Source organism: Arachis hypogaea, chromosome 2 (assembly GCF_003086295.3).
Source record: "Arachis hypogaea cultivar Tifrunner chromosome 2, arahy.Tifrunner.gnm2.J5K5, whole genome shotgun sequence".
Classification (NCBI taxonomy): domain Eukaryota; kingdom Viridiplantae; phylum Streptophyta; class Magnoliopsida; order Fabales; family Fabaceae; genus Arachis; species Arachis hypogaea.
This window is the reverse complement of record NC_092037.1, coordinates 2962036-2987276: the sequence shown is the minus strand read 5'-3', so window position 1 is coordinate 2987276 and position 25241 is coordinate 2962036. Positions and strand designations below refer to the sequence as shown.

General features: G+C 30.9%; 2 protein-coding genes across 10 annotated transcripts; both read right to left on the bottom strand.

Moving 5' to 3' along the window:
* Nucleotides 1-307: 307 nt before the first annotated feature.
* Nucleotides 308-8495, bottom strand: LOC112733036 (putative disease resistance RPP13-like protein 1). Of its 9 annotated transcripts, XM_072213347.1 has the most exons (6): nt 4565-8495; nt 3943-4134; nt 2461-3807; nt 1812-2026; nt 1151-1368; nt 308-638 (listed from the first exon to the last, which is right to left on the bottom strand). In XM_072213347.1, the coding sequence occupies exon 1, from the start codon at nt 8229-8231 to the stop codon at nt 5673-5675; it is 2559 nt and encodes an 852-aa protein (XP_072069448.1). In that variant the 5' UTR covers nt 8232-8495; the 3' UTR covers nt 308-638; nt 1151-1368; nt 1812-2026; nt 2461-3807; nt 3943-4134; nt 4565-5672. The 9 variants fall into 9 exon arrangements, with proteins under 9 accessions (XP_072069448.1, XP_072069447.1, XP_072069443.1 ...); XM_072213346.1 differs by having other exon boundaries at nt 2461-4134; XM_072213342.1 differs by having other exon boundaries at nt 308-2026.
* A 918-nt stretch (nt 8496-9413) lies between these two features.
* LOC112733065 (cyclin-dependent kinase F-1-like) lies at nt 9414-11670 on the bottom strand. Its single transcript, XM_025781927.3, has 2 exons — nt 10877-11670; nt 9414-10546 (listed from the first exon to the last, which is right to left on the bottom strand). Exons 1-2 carry the CDS (start codon nt 11357-11359, stop codon nt 9665-9667), a joined length of 1365 nt encoding a protein of 454 aa, XP_025637712.1. The 5' UTR covers nt 11360-11670; the 3' UTR covers nt 9414-9664.
* Nucleotides 11671-25241: the final 13571 nt, after the last annotated feature.

The window sequence follows — 25241 nt, the reverse complement described above, 5'->3', positions numbered from 1 at the left end:
GATTAAAGTTTTGTTGTGTCCCTTTAGTGACATATCAAAATTGATTTAAATTTTATAACTCTGGATGATAAATGACATACTATTCCTATGTAAAATTCTAATTATTTTTTCTATTGCAAAATTGTGAAATTACCATCTATACAAAATTAACGACATAACACAATTAATTACAAGAAGTAAAACATGGAATAAGCTGTGGCAATTTAGATGCAGATAGTGATGAACAAAGGTCACATTTTCAACCTCTATAGCATCAGTAAGTTACTAACCACTTGAAAACATTTAAAACACAAGCCCAGTCCAATCATACAGAAATTCAGTCTTTAATTGATGCTTTAAATCTCTAATACATAAAGTAAGATTACATTAGTAAAACAATCCATTATGCTTACTTTTCAATAATATATCCCTAGCAGAGATTATCTGGGGGGTAAAAAAAATCATATCAATTTCTCATCACAGATTTGCCAGGTGATATTCACAGGGCCAAAGTCCTCCAGGTCAGAATCAGAACCCATGTAATTGTAATCATGTCACGGGAAGAAATCAGTACCAATTTCTGTCAACTATAGTTCCATGTGTTTGTTCCTAGCCTCGGGATTAATCTTTTGTACAAGATACTTCTTAAGAAATACATCCTAGCAAATAGGAATCCTCTGAGTAATAATTATTATATTTATTCATATAAAATCTCATGAATACAAAGATAGTGTCCCATATAAAATTGTGTAAATTTCTTTCTTTTTTTTGGGAAAAGAAGTACTTTTTCTGTTGCAAAAGCACACAAATTCCAAATATTAAAGGTAAAACTTCCCAATTTTAGAAACAGAAAACATTGATTTGGCAAATACCTCATCAATTGGAATAGCTGATTGTTAGAATAATTGGTGTACCAATACACAAAATAGTGGCAGCAATCGAATAACAGAAATATGAAAGAAAATAGGGACAAGACACTAAAATTTTAACGCGGAAAACCCTCTCAATATAAGCGGTAAAAACTACGGGTCATTCAGACAAAAAAAAGTACCACTATAATCAAATAAGGATACAAGAGAATCTCAAATAAGTGCATAAATCATGCTTACAGTAAGTTTAAACAACCAAGCACCAATGCATATAAATTTGAACCAAAAAGATGAAAATTTACCTGAGAGTGTTATAGCCAAGGATGGCGCTGACCGTGGTTCCAAGAATGAAGAACAAAATGAGAAAGCAAAACAAGATTCATTGTGCATCTATGCACTAAAAGAGATTTCAGTGGAAGTGCAGGATGAAGATACAACTGAATTTGTGAAGGATGATGGGAAAAAAGCTTGAAGATTTCAGTGGGATTGCTTGATGAAGAAGTAACATTAGAGTCCGAATCTATGAAGCATGATGAAGATATGGTCATAATACTACGAAGTTATAAAGAAAAAGATTTCAATATACATAATACACTCACTTTACATGGCAATAACCTCTTTAATTAAGTCCAAAAGATCAAATATTCTATCACAAATACTTCTTGAATAATTTGAATTCCACCGCAGCAAAATATATGTACAGAACATTTACTCTTAGTATTAGAATAGCTTATTATAGGCATCTAATAATATTAACTTTATCCAATGATTCAATCTATGGTTAAAAATGATTACACAGCAATAACTTGATCCTTCTATTTTGAAAGCTTATACACCTCATGCATGCTGTCCTACAAGAATCTTGCAACGCAACAACTCTGTGAATTCTTTCCACAAATTAAGCTATCACTTTTTCTCTGTGAAAAATAGCAAAAATAAAATTAGAGGAATAGAAAAATATACCTACAACAACAAAGGCTTTTCAATCATAAGTGCCACTACTCTAACTTTCTCCATCATGTCCTTGCTTTTCAATAACATTAAGCCAAAATCAGAAAACACAGTATCTGGTTCCCAACACCTTAATCCAGCTTAATTACCACCTCAAATGATCTTAGAATTAAATGAAGATATGTAGCCAATGTATAGGATTACATCTTGATATGTACACAAGCCACCTGCAGAAGATAGTAAAAACATTAAAAAAGTACAATTTAATTCATCCATTTGTTTAATACATCTAAAAACAAATCTCAAATGTTGGATACATGGAAAAAGGATATTCCCTGTGTTTCAATTTTTGCTTGATGGTAGTTGTTATCATCCTCTTTAAATGTGATTTTCTTTTGAAACATATGAGTTAACAAGTATTACATATAGCAAAGACTGTTTCTGAGAGTAATAAAGGATATTTCTTTAACTACAACTGCAAAGTGAGAGCTTTCCCCATAAGTGGAAGAAAAGAATGCAAATTTTGCAGTTGGCATATGAGTTCAAGTGGTTAATGTTGTTTAAAGAAAGAGAAAAAAAAATTGACTTGAAGGAAAAGGAAATCTATGCATGTGTGAATTTAATTGTGGTAGCATGACAAACATGAAGGTTAGGGAATTACCTGCTCAGAAATCTACGAATTTAATGGTGGGGATGTGGGAAATTTTGGGCCAGATTAGTTGATGCTTGTTCTTGCAGTGTTCTTCTAGCAAAGAACAACATCGAATTCGAAGTAGCAAGAGAGAGGGAGGCAGCTTTTCTCCTGCCATATTCTCCAGCTTCCAAAAGCTTGAAATGTGCAATTGCTGAAGGGAGGTGAGGCGGAGAAGCTCGTTGCACTCCAATGTCTCCAGATTCTTGAACCAGCATATCTCAAGAGTGGTAAGGGAAGGAAGGTGAGGCAGCGAACCCACCTCTGGGTATGACTTTATTATGCTCCCACTGCCACGACCTGAGATGGTGAGATGAGTGAGGTTGTCCAAGTTGCCCAACCATGATAGACCCCTCACTTGTTCCTCGCATTCTCTCACACTTAGCTTTTTCAGGTTAGCCGGCAAACCACCCTCTGGCCACCTACAAATGTTTGGGCAACCTTGTATGTCCAGAGACTCTAAGTTTGGGAGAAGAGTATTCATGCCAGGTGGCAATGCCTCCAACTTCGAGCACTTGCTAACATGGAGATGAGTCAAGTTGGGTGTAGCCAGTCCTTCTTGGGGAAAAGACACTAATTGGGAGCAGTTAAAGATGGTGAGACGTTGAAGAGAAGCGTGTGGTGGCTCTGACATTGACACTGATTCCAGATTTGAACTCTCTTTTATCTGGAGATTATTGAGAGTAGGAAAGGCATCCAACGACAATGAGGTCAGTGAATCACAGCTTTCATATATTTGTAGATCTACCAAATCATACTTCTGTTGTTGCTGGAGTAATTCAATGCGGTGGCAACGAAAGATTGTGAGTTTTTGCAAAGATTTGGGTAAACAATTGCCCCCCAAGGATACAACAGACTCAGACCATGAGATATATATTTCTTGGAGGGAATTTAGATGGTGGATGATCCTTGCCTTAAATGCACACTCCACCACAGATTCAAATCCACTAATTGATAACCTATCCCCATCAAGTCTCATCTTTTTACTCCATTTTTCACCATCTTCTATATTCAGTTGGCGCACTTTGGAAACATCCGATGAGGAAGAAACGATCCTCATTAATACCTGATTAACCATACTTCTTGAATAATTTGAATTCCACTGCAGCTTAATATATGTACAGAACATTTTCTCTTGGTATTAGAAATAGCTTATTATAGGGATCTAATAATATTAACTTTGTCCAATGATTCAATCTATGGTAAAAAATGATTACACAGCAATAACTTGATCCTTCTATTTTGAAAGCTCATACACCTCATGCATGCTGATTCCTTTTACGGTCCTATATGAATCTTGCAACACAACAGCTAACTCTGTGATCATAAAGAATTGGCAAAGACAGAAACACTACTTTATAACTCTTTTCTTTGCACAAATCAAGCTATCATTTACTTTTTCTCTGTGCAAATAGCAAAAATAAGATTATAGAGAGGAATAGAAAAATATACCTACAACAACTAAAGCTTTTCAATAATAAGTGTGACACCAACTTTCTCCATCATGTCCTTGCTTTTCAGAAAACACAATATCTGGTTCCCAACGCATTAATCCAGCTTAATTAGCACCTCAAATGAACTTAGAATTAAATGAAGATATATAGCCAATGTATAGGATTACATCTTGATATGTACACAAGCTACCTGCAGAAGATAGTAAAAACATTCAAACAGTAAATTTAATTCATCCATTTGTTTAATACATCTAAAAAAAATGAAATGTTGGATACATGAAAAAAGGATATTCCCTGTGTTTCAATTTTTGTTTCATAATAATTGTTATCGTCCTCTTTAAATGTGATTTTCTTTTGAAACATATGAGTTAACAAGTATTACATATAGCAAAGACTGTTTCAGAGAGTAATAAAGGATATTTCTTTAACTACAACTGCAAACTGAGAGCTTTCCTGATAAATAAAAGAAAAGAATGCAAATTTTTCAGTTGGCATATGAGTCCAACTGGTTAATGTTGTTTAAAGAAATAGAAAAAAATTTGACTTTAAAGGAAAAGGAAATTTATGCATGTGCAAATTTAATAGTGGTAGCATGACAAACATGAAAGTTAGAGAATTACCTGCTCAGAAATCTCTACTCAGAAATTCGTCGGCCATCGACTAGAATGGTGGGGATGTGGGAAATTTTGTACCAAATTTGTTGATGCTTGTTCTTGCAGTGTTGGCCCAGCAAACCACATTCGTCAATTTTGAGTAGTAAGAGAGAGGGAGGCAGCTTTTCACCTTCCATATTCTTCAGCTTCTCACAGAATGAAATGTCTAGTTGTTGGAGGGAGTTGAGGCGTAGAAGCTCGTTGCAGTTCAATGTCTCCAGATTCTTGAACCCCCATATCTCAAGAGTGGTAAGGGAGGGAAGGCGAGGCAACGAACCCACCTCTGGGTATGACTTTATTATCCTCTTACTGCCATGACCGGAGACGGTGAGATGAGTAAGGTTGTCTAAGTTGCCTAACCATGATAGACTCCTCAGTTGTTGCTCGCAATCTCCTACACTAAGCTCTTTCAGGTTAGGCACCAAACCGCCCTCTGGAGACCTACAAATGTTTGGGCAACCTCGTATGTCGAGAGAGACTAAATTTGGGAGAAGACTATTCATGTCACGTGGCAATGCCTTAAACTTTAAGCACCAGCTAACATGGAGATGAGTCAAGTTGGGTGCAGCCAATCCTTCTCCTGGAGATGACACTATCATTGAAACTGATTCCAGATTCTCACACCCTCTTATCTGGAGATTCTTGAGATTGGGAAAGGCATCGAGCCACAATGAGGTCAGTGAATCACAACTGTATTCTATTAGTAGCTCTACTAAATCATACTTCTGCTGCCGTTGCTGGGGGAATTCCAGTTTTCTGCAGCCCTTGATTGTAAGCTTTTGCAAATATGCGGGTAAACGATTGCCCGCAAAGGATACAACAGACGAACACCCTGAGATATATATTTCTTGAAGGGAAGTTAGATGGTGGATCATCCTTGCCTTAAATGCATACTCCACCGCAGATTCAAATCCAGTAATTGATAACCTATCCCCGTCAAGTCTCATCTCTTTACGCCATCTTTGATGATCTTCTCGTATTTCCAGTTGGCGCACTTTGGAAACATCTGATGAGGAAAAAACGATTCTCATTAATACCTGATTAACCATATCTCCCTTTAACTTTCGACAATTTCTTATAACAAGGCTCTTAAGCTGAGGAAAGGCTTCTGAGTCAGGTAACTGCCACTCCTCCCAACATGACATGTCAGCGAGGCAAAGGGTGCAATAGGCGAAGAATGTTGATGGCCTTCGTTCTTGTAAAACTTCTTGCCAATGCTCTTCAGCTGATCAAACCTTTCAATGCAGAGGGACTTTAGAGATGGCAGTTGTCCAAGTGAAGGCAGCATGCAGCAATTCTTGCAATCCAACAGTGATACACGTGTCATATTGCTGTAGGAACAGCGCCCCAACCAATCTGGAAATATTTTACCTTTGTATCCCTTGATTCTCAACACTTTCAAGACACGGTGAGGTTGCAAGCCGTGGAGTATATCTTGTTCATCAGTATGTGTGTTTGAAACCATATCATCATCACCTGAAGACACAGACCATTTCAACAATAACTCCTCAATGTGCTTCTTATCTATTATCCTTGCACTCCTTGCCTCATTGCCATCAACCACATTCTCCAATTTCTCAATCTCAAGTGATCCATGAAGATTTAAAAGCTCTCCTAACTCTTGAATTCCATTGTCTTCTTGCTTTCCCACGACAAAGTTGCTTAAAATGTGCAACTGTTTTAATTTGCCCATTCCTTTTGGCATTTCTTTCAGAGGAGTACCCCTTATATCAAGACACCGCAAATTCACAAGATTACACATACCATTGGGCAGCATAGTCAGCTTTGAACAATCTTGTAGCTTTAATATTTGTAAATTACACAAATTGCACAATGACTCGGGCAGTATCTCAACATCACTTCTAGAGAGACCCAAATAGCGCACTTGGATCAATTTACCTATTGAATCAGGAAATATATTGAGTCTATCAAAGGACAAAATTCTCAAGTATTTATTCTTTGACAATATGTCACACGGTAATGTTGCGCGTTCTCCCCGGATATAAGGTTTATCATTGACATACAATAGTGTCCTCAAAGATTCTATTTCACTAGAGGAGCATGCTTTCTCAGGGATTGAATGAGTGTATGACAAATGACGAGTTAGAATATTCCTCTCTTCCTTTTCACCAAGTTCTTTTGAGAATCTATAATAAAAATCTCCCGCAAGAAAAGTCGCCAACACATGTATCAGATCATGCATCACAAAATACTTCTCATCATCATTCTTGACCTGCTTGAAAAATAGTCTTGAAGCCAAGTCATCAAAACACTCGCAACCAACTTCTTCTAAAGTCTCTCCCTTCCTTGGTGGTCGTAAAAGATCTTCAGCCATCCATAGCAAGATTAATTCATCTTTATCAAATTGATAATCTTTGGGATACAATGAACAATAAACAAAGCAGCGTTTTAAATGTGCAGGAAGATGATAGTAACTTATTAACAATGCAGGAACAATTTTACTATTTGACATAGGAAATTCCCAAATGTCATTCGATAGTATTCTATTCCATTCTTCAACACGACGCTCTGAGCGCAACAAGCGTCCAAGTGTTTCCGCAGCTAATGGCAAACCATCACACCTCTTGACAATCTTTCTACCTATTTCTTCCAGTTCCGAGCTCCCATTTGACTCAGGAAAGGATGCATTGTCCACAAAAATAGACCAACAATCATCATCTGACAGTTGCTTGAGAATGTAAGAGTTATAGTGTTGGACTATTCGACCAACATTTACCTTGCGGGTAGTTAGGAGAATAGTGCTTCCCTTTTTCCCATGTTGAAAAGGGGTGATAAAACTATTCCACTTGTCAGCATCTTCACTCCAAACATCATCCAAAACAATGAAGAACTTCTTCTCTGACAGTTTTTTCTTCAAATCTTGCTGAAGTAAATCAAAGTTGTCAAGACTACAAACACCTGAAGAGATCCCCTTTATAACATTCTTAGTAGTCTCAATGACATCAAAATGTTCAGAAACACAAACCCATGCATTTAGATCAACCCCGTCCATCAAATCCTTACTGTTGTACAGGCATTGTGCTAAAGTAGTTTTACCAACCCCACCCATACCAACAATAGAGATGACAGACAAGTTATGATCATTGTTGTCATTTAGCATCTTGATTAATGCCTGTTCGTCATCATCCCTGCCATAGACAGTCCCCCTTTCAAGAGAAGTGGATGGAGTTCTCCATGAGGAGCTACCCATTGGAATCTCTTTCAGATCAAGGCTATCTTTAAGTTTCTGAAGATCTTCTATTCTTTTAACCACCTTGTTTATCTTAGTCACCATCTTCCAAGCAGATAAATTAAGGCGGAGAGGAAGGCGAACGCGTACCTTTTGGCGAATTTGAGCTTTGATGAAGACACGGTCCAGCAAGTCATCAGCAGTGTAGAGAGCATCCCTGAGACTATCAAGCCACTCCCTCACGAGTTCGTTTCCAAACTGCTTCTGCTCAGCGTCAGCAGCCAGAGCTTTGGCAGCCAAGAGAGCAGTCTTGAGCCTCTCAACCAACTTGCAGTTCAGCTTCTTGCTCACCACCGAGTTGACAAACTCAGGTGAAATGAGCCTGTTAAGAACAAGGCTTATGGAGGCAGAAACTAAAGCTCCAACAACAAGTGCTTCAGCCATGATATGATACAGATCACAACAACAGCAAATGAATCAGTGAGTGATTGGATTCTCAGAATGTAAGGAAGAGAGAGCAATATTGCAATAATGCTTGCAAGGTATTCAACAATAATAAAAGGTATATAGCGAGATATCACGAAGGTTCCTCACCAAAAACACGTTCCTAATTTTTATATCTTCTTTGAAAGTTGAAACACAATATTCAAATAGCAAAAGGGTGATCAACCGAAACTAGTCTTTATGGAAATTAATTAACTATATAATTTAAAGTAGGATCATCATCATATGATGTCAATACATATTATTATTAGTAACAATAATGGATAGTGTGAGGTTAAAATATGTTGGCAATATAGCATAGACATTGACTTCAAGTGGTAGCTGCCTTGAAGGTTACTCGTCTGTGTTTTTAATTCCGAAAGATGCAACAAATTAAAATTGCAACATGAAGATTTAAGACTTTTTGCACAACCCAGCCAATAGCTAGTACGGGTCTCTAATATTTTAATTCTATAATAAATAGTTGAAACATTTAATAACAAATAATTGAAATGATTATTAAACTTAATGTGATAGAATGGGAGAAAGAGTGTGAAATATCTATTCACATATACAAATAATATTTTTTCTTTTTTCACTAGAGAAATTGTATTCCATGTCAATAGCTAATATGCCACGTACACAACTCCATTAACGAATTAGCATTTGATACAAGAAACAATTTGTAAAGATTAATAGCGTTCATTTGGTCTATGTAACCGATTCCACCTAGTGGGAATGTGGGATACGGCTTTATTGTTGTTGTATCTTTTAAGACAATTTTGTCAAAATCTAAATCTTCTTTCTACAATTAAAATTGGCTGTTTACTCGGTTTTAAATTACATGAGACAATTTAATTTTCCAAGCAAGTAACAACCAGCTAAATCATTGCATAGTTGATGCAATTCTTTGAGCAGTCAGATTAGAACTTGTTAAGATCATGATGCTTGATAATTGCAAGTCAGTTGCAGATTACTTATGGAATGATTTCGCTATAGTGGTAGGCTCAAACTTTTACTGGAATGAGCTGTGTCAATTTAGATGCAGATGGTGATGAACAAAGGTCACATTTTCAACCTCTATTCTCTATAGTACCTTACTAACCACTTGAAGACATTTAAAATACAAGCCCAGTCCAATCATACAGAAATTCAGTCTTTAATTGATGTTCTAAATCTCTAATACATAAAGTAAGGTTACATTTGTAAAACAATCCATTATGCTTACTTTTCAATAATATATCCCTAGCAGAGATTATCTAGGGGGTAAAAAAAATTCATATCAGTTTCTTACCACAGATTTGCCAGGTGACATTCAGCAAATAAAATACCAGTTGAACAACACGTATGGCAGAGGCAATCTGAAGAATACAATGTACCATAAATTCTTTAGTTCATGGAAACTGTATGGAGAAACCAGTACCAGTTTTTGTGATATTCACAGGGCCAAAGTCCTCTAGGTCAGAATCAGAACCCATGTAATTGTAATCATGCCACGGGGAGTTTTCATCTTCTCCCTTTCTGTTCAGAGGAACATGCAACTCTGAAACCGGAACAGGAAGAGGTTCTTCATTAAAGTACTTGTCATGGAGTAGCTCCGTTGCTGTAGCTCTCTTGGCCGGATCGTAACAAACCAGCTTTTTTACTAGAGCCACTTCGTCGGGGGAGCGATTGGGCAGGCAAGCTTCAAGCCCAGGAGGGTTTTCCACCTTACTAAATGAGATTATTCCATAATCGGGAAGTTTGGAACAACCTGGCCATGCTTTCTCATCGAGGTTGCCCAAAACATTAATAATCCTACTAAGCTGATCGATATCGGCTGTTCCAGGAAATAAGGGATCCAGTGTTAAGAGCTCTGCAAATATACATCCCAAAGACCATAGATCAATTTCTAAACCATAGTTTGTGGATCCATAAAGCAGCTCAGGAGCCCTAAACCAACGAGTTCCGACGCACGACGTGAGACAACCCGCTTCTTCTCCATCGTCCTCCCTTGCTTCATAACTAAAGCTAGATTTCAAAGGGTCATCATCTATATCACTTGTTGTGCACGTTGCAAGACAGGAGGTATTTCCGTCAGGAATGTTTGTATCCTTATCAATGTCCTCTGCAGATCTCTTTGTTTTCAGTTCATCCAAGACTCTAAAATATTCTTCGCGAAGGACAGTTCCCTGCTCTTGATTTCCAGACCCTGCTTGGAGTGAAGAACCATCATGTTCATAAGTTTGTGGGTTCTCCTCAGAAGTATCAAATCCTGGCTCCCCAAGTATCCTTGCCTGAAAACACAGTGAATCAAAATTTCATGAAACCTTCACTATACTGAAAAAATAAGTAGTAATAAAGACAAGTAACTTAATTGAGACTAGACTACAAATTTCTTATCATTTATCATCTTTTACTGCACTCGAAATCCCTAAACATGCAAATTGTGTGACATAAATTCACCCTCATCATTCCTTTACAGAGAAAATTTGTCCCACATAAATTTCGTATCATTTATCATTTCTTAGAGGCTTAATCGAATCTAGTAATACTAAAAAAAATTGTAATCAGATATCATAATCAGTAATTAAGCTGATAAACAAAAAGTGAACGGAATTAACTACCTGTCCAAAATCTGCCAACTTGAGAATTCCATCATCTCCGATCAACAGATTACCGGGCTTCAAATCCCGATGCACGATCATGTTCCGGTGACACGAGTCAACACCGCATAGGATCTGCATCATCCACCGCTTAATCTCCCCAACGGGGAGTCCATTCTTCTTCTTCTTCGCGTCATCAATAACGGTTGCGAGATCCGTCCTTAGGTACTCGAGCACGAGCACAGCGTCCTCATCTTCGCGCCAAAAGTACTCGTGCAAAACGACGACGTTTGGAGAACCCTGGAGAATCTGAAGCGCATCAATTTCGCGAAACGCGGACTGGTAATCGTGGATTTCTTTGAGTGCGACGATTAGATCGTCGGAGAGGCGTCGGCCGCGGTACACGTCAGCGTAAGCTCCGGCGCCAACGCGCTCCAGGATTTGGTACTTGGCGATTATTTCGGATCTGGTGTGGATGCTCCAGCTCTTAGATGGAGGATCCATGGTGACGTTACTCCAGTGTGCACGTTAGTCCCTCACCACCACGCTCATGCCACTGCCACGTGGGTGATGATCTAGAGAGAAACGATGTAAGTGATCATATTGGCGCGAGAAATGGCTGTTGCCGCCGGCGAAGGGGCGGTGGAAGGCGCTGGTCGGGATGAAGATGGATGGATAGGGACAATGAACTGACTGCGATAAAATCCATAACAGATGATATTAGGTTTGAGTTTGAGAGAAGTGATAGGGGTAAAATAGGAATATTAAATGTTCAAAATATTAAATTAAAAATAATAATATGAGAAACTCAAACTAACCCTTTTATTAAAATTTTATCGGTATTTAACTGTAAAAAAATATATAATTTTATATTATTAAATATAATTTTATACTATCAAAAATATTAATAATAATTAATTAATAACTATAAATATGATGACTTTTTAACATGACTGTAATAATATAATATACAGTTAAATATCACCCTACACAAATAAAAAAAGAAAATGCTAATTGCTCGCTTTTTGGTTTCTTCCACTACCTGAATTTTCTTGACTTCTCTCTCCATGGTCCATCATTATTCAACAACAATGTGAATATGATTTCCATATCCCAGAATTCTTAGACAAAGAAAAGAATAGAACAAAGATGATTCTCAGTCTAAGAGATTTAGGGTTTTAAAATTTATGATGAAATTGGTTCGAGCACAAAGAATTAATTTAGAATTCTATTTTAAACATATTGTTATATTGTCCATGTCACACTACATATCATACCCCCAATGTAGCTGCTAATAGTCTACATTAGCATCTCACTAATGTCAATTCACTAAAAGGACCAACAAAACATCATGTTTTGTGATGTTGGAGACTTAATTTGGTAATTTTTGTAAGTCAGAGACATAACGAGGCTAATTTTTTTTATATGAAAAAAAATTGTGTGTAATTCATCGTCATAAATCATTGGTGTGTTTTTCTTGAATATGGATTAATTTTTTTTTTAGTTTTGAATAACAAATCGGACCCTCAGATTTGGGGAATAAAAAAATTTGAGGGTCAGATTTCATAGGGTTACAAATCTGACCCTCAGATTTGTATTTTTTTTTAAAAAAAAAAATAAACCACAAATGGTTATTAACAAAAAAATAAAATAAAACAGCAAAATCTGACCCTCAGATTTGTGATATCCATATTAAAAAAAAAACACACAAAATTTTCACCTTATTTAAAAACACCACCTTCTACCCTATATTAAAAATACAAAGCGACATAATGAAAGTGTGATAAAAATTTCATAAATCAAACTTAATATTTTCTCCAAATAAAAATAAGATCTCATTATCACTTTTACTATTTTAGCTTGTATGATTAAATTTTTTTTTTATTAAATTTTCGATATAACTTCTGAAATTTAAGTATTATACTAATTTAATCTTTAAAATTTCAATTGTATTATTATTATTATTATGAGATTGATCTTTAAATACTATAAGATTCTTCAACTCCTTTAAAATAAAAGATACCATACATCACTGATTATTTAATTTTCAATTCTATTCTCATAGTTATAGTTTGAAATATTAAAAAAGTTAAAAATATTCTTAGAAAAGAATTAGTATTTTAAACTATATATGCTACCTAGAGCCTACTAGCAATTTGGACTGGCAATGAATTGGGTAGAATAGGATTTGGACTCTATCCTAATTCTACTCGTCGGTTGAAATTTTTTTTTAAATTCTATTTTATCCTATTCGTGGTTGAGAATCTCTCAACCTTAACCCTAAAGTTTTAAACCCTACCCTATCCACAGAGAAATAAAAATTTTTTAAACAAATATAAAATTCAACCATTCCAAATTTCCTACATATTAATAAAATAGAAACTAAAAAACTAAATTTAAATTAAAACTAAAAGCAATAAAATCTTAAAAAAATCTAATATAAAATTACAAATAATATAATTATCGACTAATTTAGTGGTTATTTCAAATTTTTATAAGAAGAAGATTGTGAGTTCAATATTCACTTTTTTCACTATATACATTATTTTTATATATATTATATAATATATTAGAGGTGCAAGTAGAATAAAATACTTACAAACAAATTTACATCCTATTTTACTCTACCCGCAGCGAATTGAATAAACAACCCTCGTATGTCGCCCTCTTTCACTTTCTCCTTGACTAATGAATTGGGTTTACGACATTAGAAATGGTTCACTATTACTTTCTATATCCTAAACCCAATTCCTCATACCCAAAAATACCATAGACAAATTATTTTTTATTTTCATCTCATTTCATGGTTTTGTTTTCTTTTTAATTATATATGGAGGATTATCTATTCTCCTTTTGATCTAAAGGTAAATTAGTAAAAATCAATAATAATAAAAATTTAATTATTTTGAAATTAACAAAATTATGCGTCATTCTAAATTATACTTTTATTTAGAAATAAAACTGAATTCTTTTGTAATAGAATTAGAATTTTTTTAAAAATATAAAAAATTCCAAACCCAAATTGATACATTTTGAGAACCAAAATGGATTGGACAAATAAAAAAGGACCCACTAGACGCCATGATCCAAAAGCAAAGTCCAAAAAGAAGATAGCACTCGACCAGAATGAATTGGGTTCGGAGAAGTCCAAGCAAATAGTAGTAGTTCGAGAGCTCACTCAAGGGTTTGAATCTTGAGTCAGCTTAGGAAGTTATAGAATCCGTAATAGTACTGATGCGGGTGAATCTGTATGTGTTATCTAAAAGACCCAAAAGAAAAAAATGTATTAGGTTATCCCAAGACTTAGATTGCCCTATGTCACTGACTAGCTGCCTAGTTGGGCTCAAATGATGGACCTATATAAGAACGCCCCTCTTAAAAGCATAATCTATGAAGCACAAGAACACTTCAATAAGTTCTGTGTTTACGTGTCGGTATATTTTAAACAGATATTCATCCACAGGCGTATTTGTTATGTCCAATCGTGTCTTAATAAAAAATTTTCTTTGAACACGCATAAAAACACCTAAATATCATCATGTGTCCAATTTTATTCTTAACATATATTCTTAAAATAAATTTAGATATAGTATATATTATTATTTATTAAAACAAAAAAATATTTTAAATACTTGATATAATTAAAATAAGATATTAAAAATAAAAAAATTTAATTTATATTTTAATATGAATAAAATATCAAAATATTATTATGATTTATCTAAAAAAATAATTTATATTTTATATGTATGCGTATCCCGTGTCATATGAGATTTTAAAATTCGCGTATTGGTGTGTCCCGTGTCGCTCGTGTCCATGTCAGTGTCCGTACATCATAGTGATTAATCAATTTAGGTTGGTCGAGTGATTAACTCACTCATTTGCTTAAGCAAGTGTTAGAAGTTTGAATTCAACTTATGTATACAGCAATTCATTAGTTAGCAGCAGACAGAGTTCAAATTTGCGACAAACTAGTCCTTAGCTTGTCGAAATAAAGGATACTATGAAAAAAAAAATAAAAGAGCATATATACCGACTCATACGAAGCATATTCCCTGCGATATCTTCCATTTGAACACTATAAATAAGATGTTGAACAAATGTTCAAAGTATGTTATCAAATCCTAATTTTTATATCTCTTGGACTAACAATGACTTGAGAATGGAGTCTCTTGCAAATATTCAATCATTGGTCTATATATTCAATTGATACTAATTGAAAGTTCGTCATCTCCTTGAGTCAACCTAAAGATTCACATAAAAAGCATGATTAACCCTACTCTCATTCTCTTCTAACCCGGTATTTGGACGAGTAATTACCCGATTAGATGATGATGATTGATGAGCAACTTGTCTCTGTAGCGGATTCCATTACAAGGTGGAGTAGAAAAATAAATATAAAAATATTTAAGATAATGATTAGGATTTTAGTCAAATATCCAAACTTTCTCATTCATTCTTACACATATTTTGATTGTATGTCTTAAGTTTATTAATATAAATCAAAATATTGACAAAAGTATATTTGAAAAGGATAAATAGAAACCACACGAGTATTTGACAAATAGCATTAGAAATTCAACTTCTATAGAAGATCTGCTATTGTGTTTTGCTTCTTGTAGCACTATGAGATCAAGTTAGTCCCTAAATATACATAATAATCAGATAGTGACCTTTGATCTTCTAAATTTATTGTCTAATCTGAATCAAAGAAACCATATTATCTAAAATCTGTGTACTTGTACATAATCAAGTGGTCAATAAAAAAATTGTACATCAATTGAGATACTTTACTAATAACAAAATCAAATTAACCCTTCGATTTTTATGCTATTAGGTGAAATAAAAAATGGAGAGAATCCATTCTCAATTTCTCATAATAACATATTACAATGTCCCAATCACTTACTTATATAACTTTGGATCCTCAAATTACTCAAAATTTGTAGATAATAATTGCAAAAAAACAAAAAAACAAAAAAACAAAAAAAAGGTAAAAAACGTATATGAGTCAAGGAGAGTTTAAAATTACCTAAATCAGCCAAACAAAATTCTGATACATCATTCTACCAAAGAACAAATTAATGTAATTCGAATTGATATAATTCGAATTACTTGAAAGCATTGACAACACGTAATTCGAATCAACATGTCACGAATTATAAGCTTGGAGTTCGAATTGTATCAATTCGAATTAGTAGGGAGAGGTGCTTTGAAGGGAGTTCGAATCAAGTTGATTCGAATTACTCCCTTTTCGTAACAAATTCTAATAAATTTTTTTAATAAATTTATTTAAATTATACTACAAAAAATATTTTATTCTATGTAAAATAATTTTTAAAAATGACTTAAAAAATGTTAGGAGTACTATAAAAATTTGTAATGTTCTAATGACTTAGGTACTCAAATTTTAAATAAAGTACTCTACATAGTCAATAATAATTTAGAAATTAAAAAAAATATTTTATTCCATACAAAACAATTAAAAATATATTTTATTTATTTTTCCACACATATTTTCTGTCATTATATTGCCATTGGAATCCTCGTATATTTCTAATTTCTCAACCTAACCTTCACAAATTCTAACTCAATCTTCATATAATTTTACTTGAGATATGTGTCTCATATTTTGTGATTTGTATAAGTGAGTCAATATATATAAATGGATAATAGACGTATCAGTACAAGTTTTATTATTAACTAATGATAACTCTATTTATATTAATATAGAGAGTAAATCAAATAAATATTTAAATTATTGGTCTCTAAAATTTGAAAAAAATATTATTCTTCGTTATAAATATGTTTATTATATTTTTTTTAATTTTTAAAAGCTGTTTTACCAAACACAATTATAGTACTTGTGCTTATTAAAAACTATTTTTAATGTGATTTTACCAAACGCAAGTGCTGTAGCTTTTAAAAAGTCGTCTTTTAAAAGACAGTTTTCATAAGCTACTCTTAAAAAGTAAAAGCTTTACCAAACCAAGCCTTATTCAAATTATACGGTGAGCAATTCGAATTTTATACAATATTCTTCTGTCCTTGATAGCTCATGAATATTTTTTAATAAATTTATTTAAATTATACCACAAAAAAATATTTTATTGTATGCAAAATAATTTAAAAAATATTTTTTAAGCTATTTTTTAAAAATTATTTTGCATTGAATAAAATATTTTTTGTAGTATAATTTAAATAAATTAATTAAAAAAATTTATTAGAATTTATTACGAAAAGGGAGTAATTCGAATTATATTGTTTCGAATTACTACTAGTTTCGAAAATAGAGTAATTCGAATCAACTTGATTCGAACTCCCTTCAAAGTACGTCTCCCTACTAATTCGAATTGATACAATTCGAACTCTAAGTTTATAATTCGTGATATATTGATTCGAATTACGTGTTGTCAATGCTTTCAAGTAATTCGAATTATATCAATTCGAATTATATACAAATCTAATTCGAATTGTATTGATTCGAATTACATTAATTTATTCTTTAGTAGAATAATGTATCAAAATTTTATTTGGCTGATTTAAGTAATTTTAAACTTTCCTTAACTTATATACGTTTTTTACCCAAAAAAAAAAACCCATAGTTGTAGGCATAACAGTTGTCTGAGTCATGTGCAATTTGACTCATTCTCAAAAATATATGCCTGACTTAAATATCAGTTTCCCAAGTCCTCGTCAACCATTCCTAAATACATTAAAGTTGTGTTTCGATACGTTAAAGTTGTGTTTCGATGTTATTGGAAACTAGATTAAGATTTGCACACCTAATTTAGCTAAGTGCTCAGTTTACTAGTTCATTTAAATAAATATTAATTAAATTAAAAAATATTGTGAATAAAAAAAAGAAAAATAAAGATTTGCACCATATACAAATAGTTAAATTAATTATATTAGGTAGAATAAATTTAAGTGTTATAAAGTAATTAAATTATTTATTTATTTATTAATATTTTTTAGAAGATAGTGCTATGTGGCATAATTTAAAAGTTTGGAGATTTAAAAAAAATAGAAAAATGATTGAAAATAAATAATATAACATAAAAATATAATTGAATTTTATTAATTATGATATATTAAATATATAATAAATAGATATTATACTAATGTTTTGTTGCGTAGTATTGAATTCTGTATTGTTTTAATAATGTTTGAGTTGCATTTTCGAGAAGATGGGATTTGAGAGCATTTTATAATGCAAAAGTTGTTATATTTTCACACAATTTAATTTCAACTAATGTGTAGAAATAGGCTTTTTAGCGCCATAATCATTCAATTGTGTTAAAAAATATATATAAAAAAATAGTAAAAAGAATGTGATCATGAAAACATGTATGTAAGAAGTACCATTCCCTTCTTTGAATAAGGCAACATTTTCATTATATTGTAGAATAAAATTAAGATTGTTATCTTTATTAACTTCGCTGTCACGCACTTAAATACCAAATAAGGAAAGATAGGCCAATAAGCTATTATAACAGTGTTGAGCAAATTAAAGGTGAATTTATTGGAAAAAGAAAATTTTAAAGTGTGTCTTATGGGTTCGGACATTATTTAAAGAGCATAGATGAAAAATTATTTTATCGTTAAATGTATAAAAAAAATAAAGTTAATATTTGTGTCAAATTTTTATAATAAAATTAATATATATATATATTAAAAAGTAATCATTAAATTAATTATTATATATTTATGTATATTTATATATATTAATTCACATATTTTTAGTTAAATGACTAATAAAAATAATTAAATTTACAATAGACAAATAATTAAATTTATTTACAATAGTATAATAAAAAAGATTTATGAAATGTATAGCAATGATTTTATTAGTATCTGATTTTTAATGTATACATAGTATGATTAATTTCATAAAAATATTTTTAAAATCCTTAGTTAGTATTTTTAGAACAATTGGTAACAATAATGTTAGCACTAAATTGTTTGAATTCTAAGTATATTATTTTCTCCAATTTGTTGAGAGAACTTTTTTACAAAAATAACTAAATGGCACTTAAATATAATAGAAAAAATATTAGTTTTACAACTAAAAACAAAAATAAATATTTTTTATGTTAAACTATAAATTAAAAGGAGACATAATATTCAATCACAAAAATTTTTAAAAATTAGAATAGAAACAAAGCTGATCTTTTTTATTTCTAAATTTATATAGATGTGTTATTTTCTCAAGATAAATTTAAAAGTCTTCTTAATCTGTAAATATGTTAAGAGAACTTATATGAATATATATAATATTCGTGTATATTACGGAATTAGAGAAGACTGAGCTTATGTACAGACCAGAAAATTTACATAAACTTAGTGGAGATGAATGTAATAAATTTTTGCCAAAAATGTAGAAACATTGTGTCAACTTCACCTTCAAAATTTTCCCATTTATTTGCTACCCTTAATTTGAAATTTCCACACAAGTGCACAACCCACCAAAAGAGATAAAGAAGTAACCCACTTTTTCTTGCCCAAATTGCACGAAGAAATAATATATTTGTATATTTTAGAATATGTGTAAAAACAGTATTTTAAAAATATTTATAATTGTTAGAATATAATTAGGATCAATTAATATTATTTATTATATCTGAATATTTATTATAGGAGATTACGTCTTTATTATTTTAATTCATTTAGCACCTAGAAATACCTCTTGTATATTGTACTTTTGATCACAACTCATACACTTTTTAGATTACTCTCTCAGATTACTTTGTCATCCGCTGCTTACCTATTCTCATGAAAAAATCATATAATTTTCGTTCTCTCGTGACAGTTCTGTCTGCGTTCTCTCGTGGCAATTATATCTGCGTCTTCTTGTGGCATTTTCGTTTGTGTTCTCTTGTGGCAGTTCCGTCTGCATTTCGTTTGTGTTTCCTTGTGGTTGTTCCGTCTGCGCTTCCTTCAGTAAGTAGCAGTTCCGTCTGTGCTTCCTTCAGACAAACGGCAGTTCCATCTGCGCTTTCTTCTGACAGTTCCATCTGCACCCGTTCTATTCGTTTATGCATTTTTTTATTTCGTGATATTAATTTTTAAATAAGTTTCAAACTTTGAGTTTGAGGGAAGATGTTAGAATATAATTAGGATCAATTAGTATTATTTAGTATATTTGAATATTTATTATAGAAGATTACGTCTTTATTACTTTGATTCATTTATCACCTATAAATACCTCTTGTATATTGTATTTTTTATCACAACTCAATAATACACTTTTTAAATTACTCTCTCAGTCTCTTGTTTCTAACAATAATCATTCATCCTATTGTTTTGTTTATTTTTAAATATTATAATAAGAAATAATAAATATACTATAAAATCATATAAGTTTTTTAAATCATTACACGTAATCACAAGTTTTACTAATTTGTTTCCTAGTGTTACCATAATTGATTTGCATTTCTACCACTAATTTGCTATATAATAATATAAATAAAACGGTAATCAAATGTATCACAAAACAGACTTAATTTCTTCTTATACAATTAAGTCATAAAATTAATTTAGGTTCTTTAAATGATTGATTTACTCATCTGTTTAAATAATAAATTTATTAGTCAGTGATATAGATCTTTAAATATATAATAAATTAATCTTTATTTTATCAAATTAAAAAATATTATTTAAAAAAAAAAGACACTTAAGTCATCACCTTCAAATCCTTGAGCACAAAACTGTTTGGTCTGTGCCATACTTTTTATTTAAACTCACATCCCTTTTCCTAAGTATGTTTGGCAGGAAAAGTGACAATGAATTATGGCTAAATAAATTATGTATATAAAATTAAATTTATAAGATTAATAGTCAAATTAATTTTTAAAAAATAGAGTATTTTTTAAATTTATTTTTAAAAAATTTTATCAATCAAAATAGTTTTTTAAAGATTATAAATTAATCATAGTTATCTTCTAATTACTTTATTAATAATTTTTGTCAATAATTAAGGATATAAAATATTAACTGACATTCTGACAGCATATGTAATAGCTAATATTTCAATTAAATACTGATTAAATATATTCATCAAAATCTCTATTAATTTAGTCTCTTTTTCTAATTATATAAATTATAATGTCAATATATCTTAGCAACTAAATTGATAAATTTTTATAAATATATTTAATCGATATCTAATTAGACATATTAGATGTTATATATATTGTCAATTAACATTTTATATCATTAATAATTAATAGAAATTATTAATGGAGTGACATTGAAAGACGAATATAATTAATTTATAATTTAAAAATTAAAGACCAATTTAGTTGATAAATTTTTCAAAAGAATAAATTTAAAAAATATTCGATTTTCTTAAAATTAATTTTACTATTAACCCTTAACTCGTATATAATTTGTCTATTAACTCTTAAATCATATATATATATATATATATATATATATATATATATATATATATATATATATATATATATATATATATATATATATATATATATATATATATATATATATTATAATGTTTACCTTCACTTCTACGCTGACCCAAACATTACTCTAAGATCAGAATAGATATTTGGTGTTGACTGTTGACTCTTCATATAATGCAACCTACATAAAATACATAAAATAGCCAGACCTCATCAAACTCGGAAAGCTTCTATGAAATTTTATTCCATCAGTGGATTTCTTTAATTTAATGGCAAAAAATAAAAAATAAAAATGAACCACTCGAATTGAAGTTGGAGTTATAAGGCAGCGAAACTCTCTTATTATCACAATATTATTAATTTTTATTCATAATAAATATTTTTTAAAAATTAACAATAAATAATTCGTAGATGGTAGTGTGGAGGGTCGTTGCACGTTCGTAGTGTGTTGAATATAGATATATCATTGGTTAAAAAAAATAAATAGATAGCAACGGGAGTTATTATTAGTTATAAACTTATAATAAATTGACCTGTTAAGTCAAATAGTGTATGAGACACAAAAATAATTATGCAAACATGTCTTTTCAAGTAAAATTTCATTTGATTTTGTTTAAATTTTTTATAGATATTTTTATTTATCTTATACTATTTTTTTTCAGTAATAATCAAATTTTAAATTTATTAAATATAAAATTTTTGATATTATATTATAAAATTATTTTTTAAAATTTAAACTAATAAAAAAAATATATAAATTATATCTCTAACAACATGAATATAGACTATATTAAATGACTTAAAACATTTGGCCCATATGTAACAAGTTATTTAATAAGAGTAGACACTTAAATAATTATCTTATCTTTGTCCGAATCTGAATTAGTCTTTGTCGAATTAATATCTTGTCCTCATTATTTATTTTTTGTCAGTAAAACCTACGTACGCGTTGATTATTATATTGTCGACTAAAGAATATAGTTTAAATCAGTACACGATACACAACAAAGAGTTAAATTAATTATATTATCTAGTATAAATTTAAAATATTATAATATTTAGAGATAAATTAATAAATATAAATATAATTAATATTTTAATAATTGAAAATAGTGTTTAATTTTTTAATTTTATTTTTTATGAACTATAATAATACGTATTTTTAATAATATTATTAAAAATAAATAATATTAAAAAATATAAATTGTTGAATAAAAAAAGAAGTGATATATATGGGACAAAAATATTATATAACTAATATGTACAGTTATATAAAAAATAGAAAATTAACGAATACAAGTACACATTCATTTAGTATATAAGTTCAGCAAACTAAAAAAATAAAAATAAAAGCTATAGTCATCAATTAAATTCTTCGTATAATTGTGCAAAAAATTAGTGAATAGTAAAAGTGGCGTAAAAAATAAAAAAAAATATGTAAAATAAATGTTGATTTATATATATTAAATATAAGGAGTGAATATAAAAAAGGAGAATGAATTAGATTTTGACTCAATTTATAGCTGTTAAAAATAATTAACAATAACATTAATATTGAAAGTATAGAATATTCTATATAAAGATAAAGAGTAAAAATAATGAAAAACTAGAGTTAAACATCAATTTTACAATAAAAAAATAATGAAAAATGATTATATTAGAGAATAAAATAAATATTAGAACTCAATTATAACTATTAAAGAGACATAATATTAGAAAAGAATTTTATGACATTACATAAGGATAGAAATTATGAGGAGATAAAAATATAATAAAAATTTTATGACATAATGCAAAAATAAAAGTTATTTCACTTAAAAAAATTATTATGTGACAAAATAAAATGAAATCAAATATTTAAAAATGATTGTGAGATTATATTAGTTTCTTTTTTAAATATTACGAATAGATACAGAATTAGAGACACATTTTTTGTACACTACAAGAGAGGCGGAGAATTGCGGCGGTTTTTGGTGTGATTAGCGCCGGTTTTAAATTGTCGCAAAAACCAATTCCAGCGGTTGAGTGAATTGTCCTGGATAGTGGCGCGGGCAAATGTTTTAGCGGCGGTTTCCAGCAATCGCTGGTATAACCGACGCTGTTTCACTATTTTGCGGTAGATAATTCAGAGGCGGTTTAAAACTGCCGCTAAAACTGAATCAATTAAACGAACCAGTGACCGACTTCCTGTTGCGAGTGAGCTGCTTTTCATTATCTATTTGCTCCCACCAAGTTAGCCTATTGTAGATCTCCTGATCATCTGCCAATGGAGTTTCCTTTCTTCCAATAAAAAAAAAGTGATAATAAGTTACTTGATAGACACAACATACTCAATCAAACCATGTAGACAGAATACTAAAAGAGACCAAACATGGTTTAGGAAGATAGTAGAAAGATCAAAAGCATAGGGCCGAGAAGAGGTTAAACCTATAAATCAAAATGCATTATAGACATGAAAGGGAATGCCAATTGCAATACACTGCTAACTAAAGTTTTTATTTAGTTTTAGTATCAGCAATGTTTATTGTATTCACTAGTAATAATTGAAAAAATTTCAAACAATTATCATAACCCAAAAATGAGCTCTACGACATGGTACCTGTTCATCAAAGAATTAACTCATATTCCATTTTTTTGTGATGAAAGTAAGTGGAGAAGTAAAAGAGAATTAGATTTTAGGGATTGAGAATTTCGCGTACCATGGAGGAGGAAGCAGGGTTTTCACGCACTATGAAGGAGAGGCGAATGGTCGACACCGAGGAGAGAAGGACGGATGCATGGCAGCCGCGCGACTCCACAACCACACAAAGGCGTAAGATGGAGCAGAAATTAGGGATTTCGCGCACTGTAGAAGAAGTAGTAGGGGTTTCACGCACTGTGGAGGAGTGGCGAAAGGTCGACGCTGGAAAGAGGAGGATGGATGGGCAACAGTACCGCATGGTGGAGCAGCAACATCAGGGTTTCACGCACTACCATATGAGTTCGTGAATTTCTACAACTGTGAGGAAATTGTTGGTTATAAGATAAAAAATACATTACCGGCGGTTCATCATGCAGTAGCCGCTAATCAATCAAATGCTGCGGCACATGGATGTCAATTGGTGTTATCTCTGATATCTGCGGCAGTTGGATTAACAGCTGATAATTTTTGGCCGATATCCTCCGTATCCCTTGTAGTGGTATTTGTGAATATTTCTAAAATTTGAAACAAAAATATATCTCTATTTTTCTATTTCAATTTATTCATCTTTACATTTATATTTTAGATGTAATATCTAATTACAACCTATGCATGTTCTGTCAAAATTCATACATATTTATATTTGTTGATAATATTATTTGAGAATTATATAAAAAATTAAAAAAAGTGGATATAAATAATTTCAGAATATAGATATACTCCAACACACAATGGAATTTCTCTTTATAAGTTACTTCAATCTTTTGTTTCCACTTTTCCTAACAAGTATAAATAAGTCTACATTTAAAAGAAAAAAGAATTATAAGGACAAAAAATATTATTTATTATTTATTTTAAATATTAAAAATTATGTATTTGCCATTTTTGTGTTATTTTTAAGGATTAATTTATTTATATTACATGCCTGTATAAATTTTTATACTATATCATCTCAATAGTTAATTACCATATTCTTCTATTATTTACTTACTGCGTGCTTAGTCGTTTATGTATATCCTTAAATTTATAATTGACTGTACAACTTAATTTTAAACTATCAACATACTAATTAACTCTTTTTTAAACATCATAAATAGAAGTGTGAGATTACTAATTCCTATAATGCTAAACGTAATGACTATTATTGAACAATATCTTTTTGATCTTTGAAACAAAAATTTATAGAGAAATAAACTATTAAAATAATACTGAAAGTTCATGAAAACAACTTCGAAAAATATGAATGATAATAATAAATCTTAAAATAATTTAAAAAATT

Bases quoted from the DNA above. Each gene is read 5' to 3' on its own strand.
- LOC112733036 (XM_072213334.1), bottom strand. From the start codon at position 8,231: ATGGCTGAAGCACTTGTTGTTGGAGCTTTAGTTTCTGCCTCCATAAGC.
- LOC112733065 (XM_025781927.3), bottom strand. From the start codon at position 11,359: ATGGATCCTCCATCTAAGAGCTGGAGCATCCACACCAGATCCGAAATA. The intron at 10,547-10,876 runs GTAGTTAATTCC...CTGTGTTTTCAG, and splicing joins AGTTGGCAGATTTTGGACAG to GCAAGGATACTTGGGGAGCC.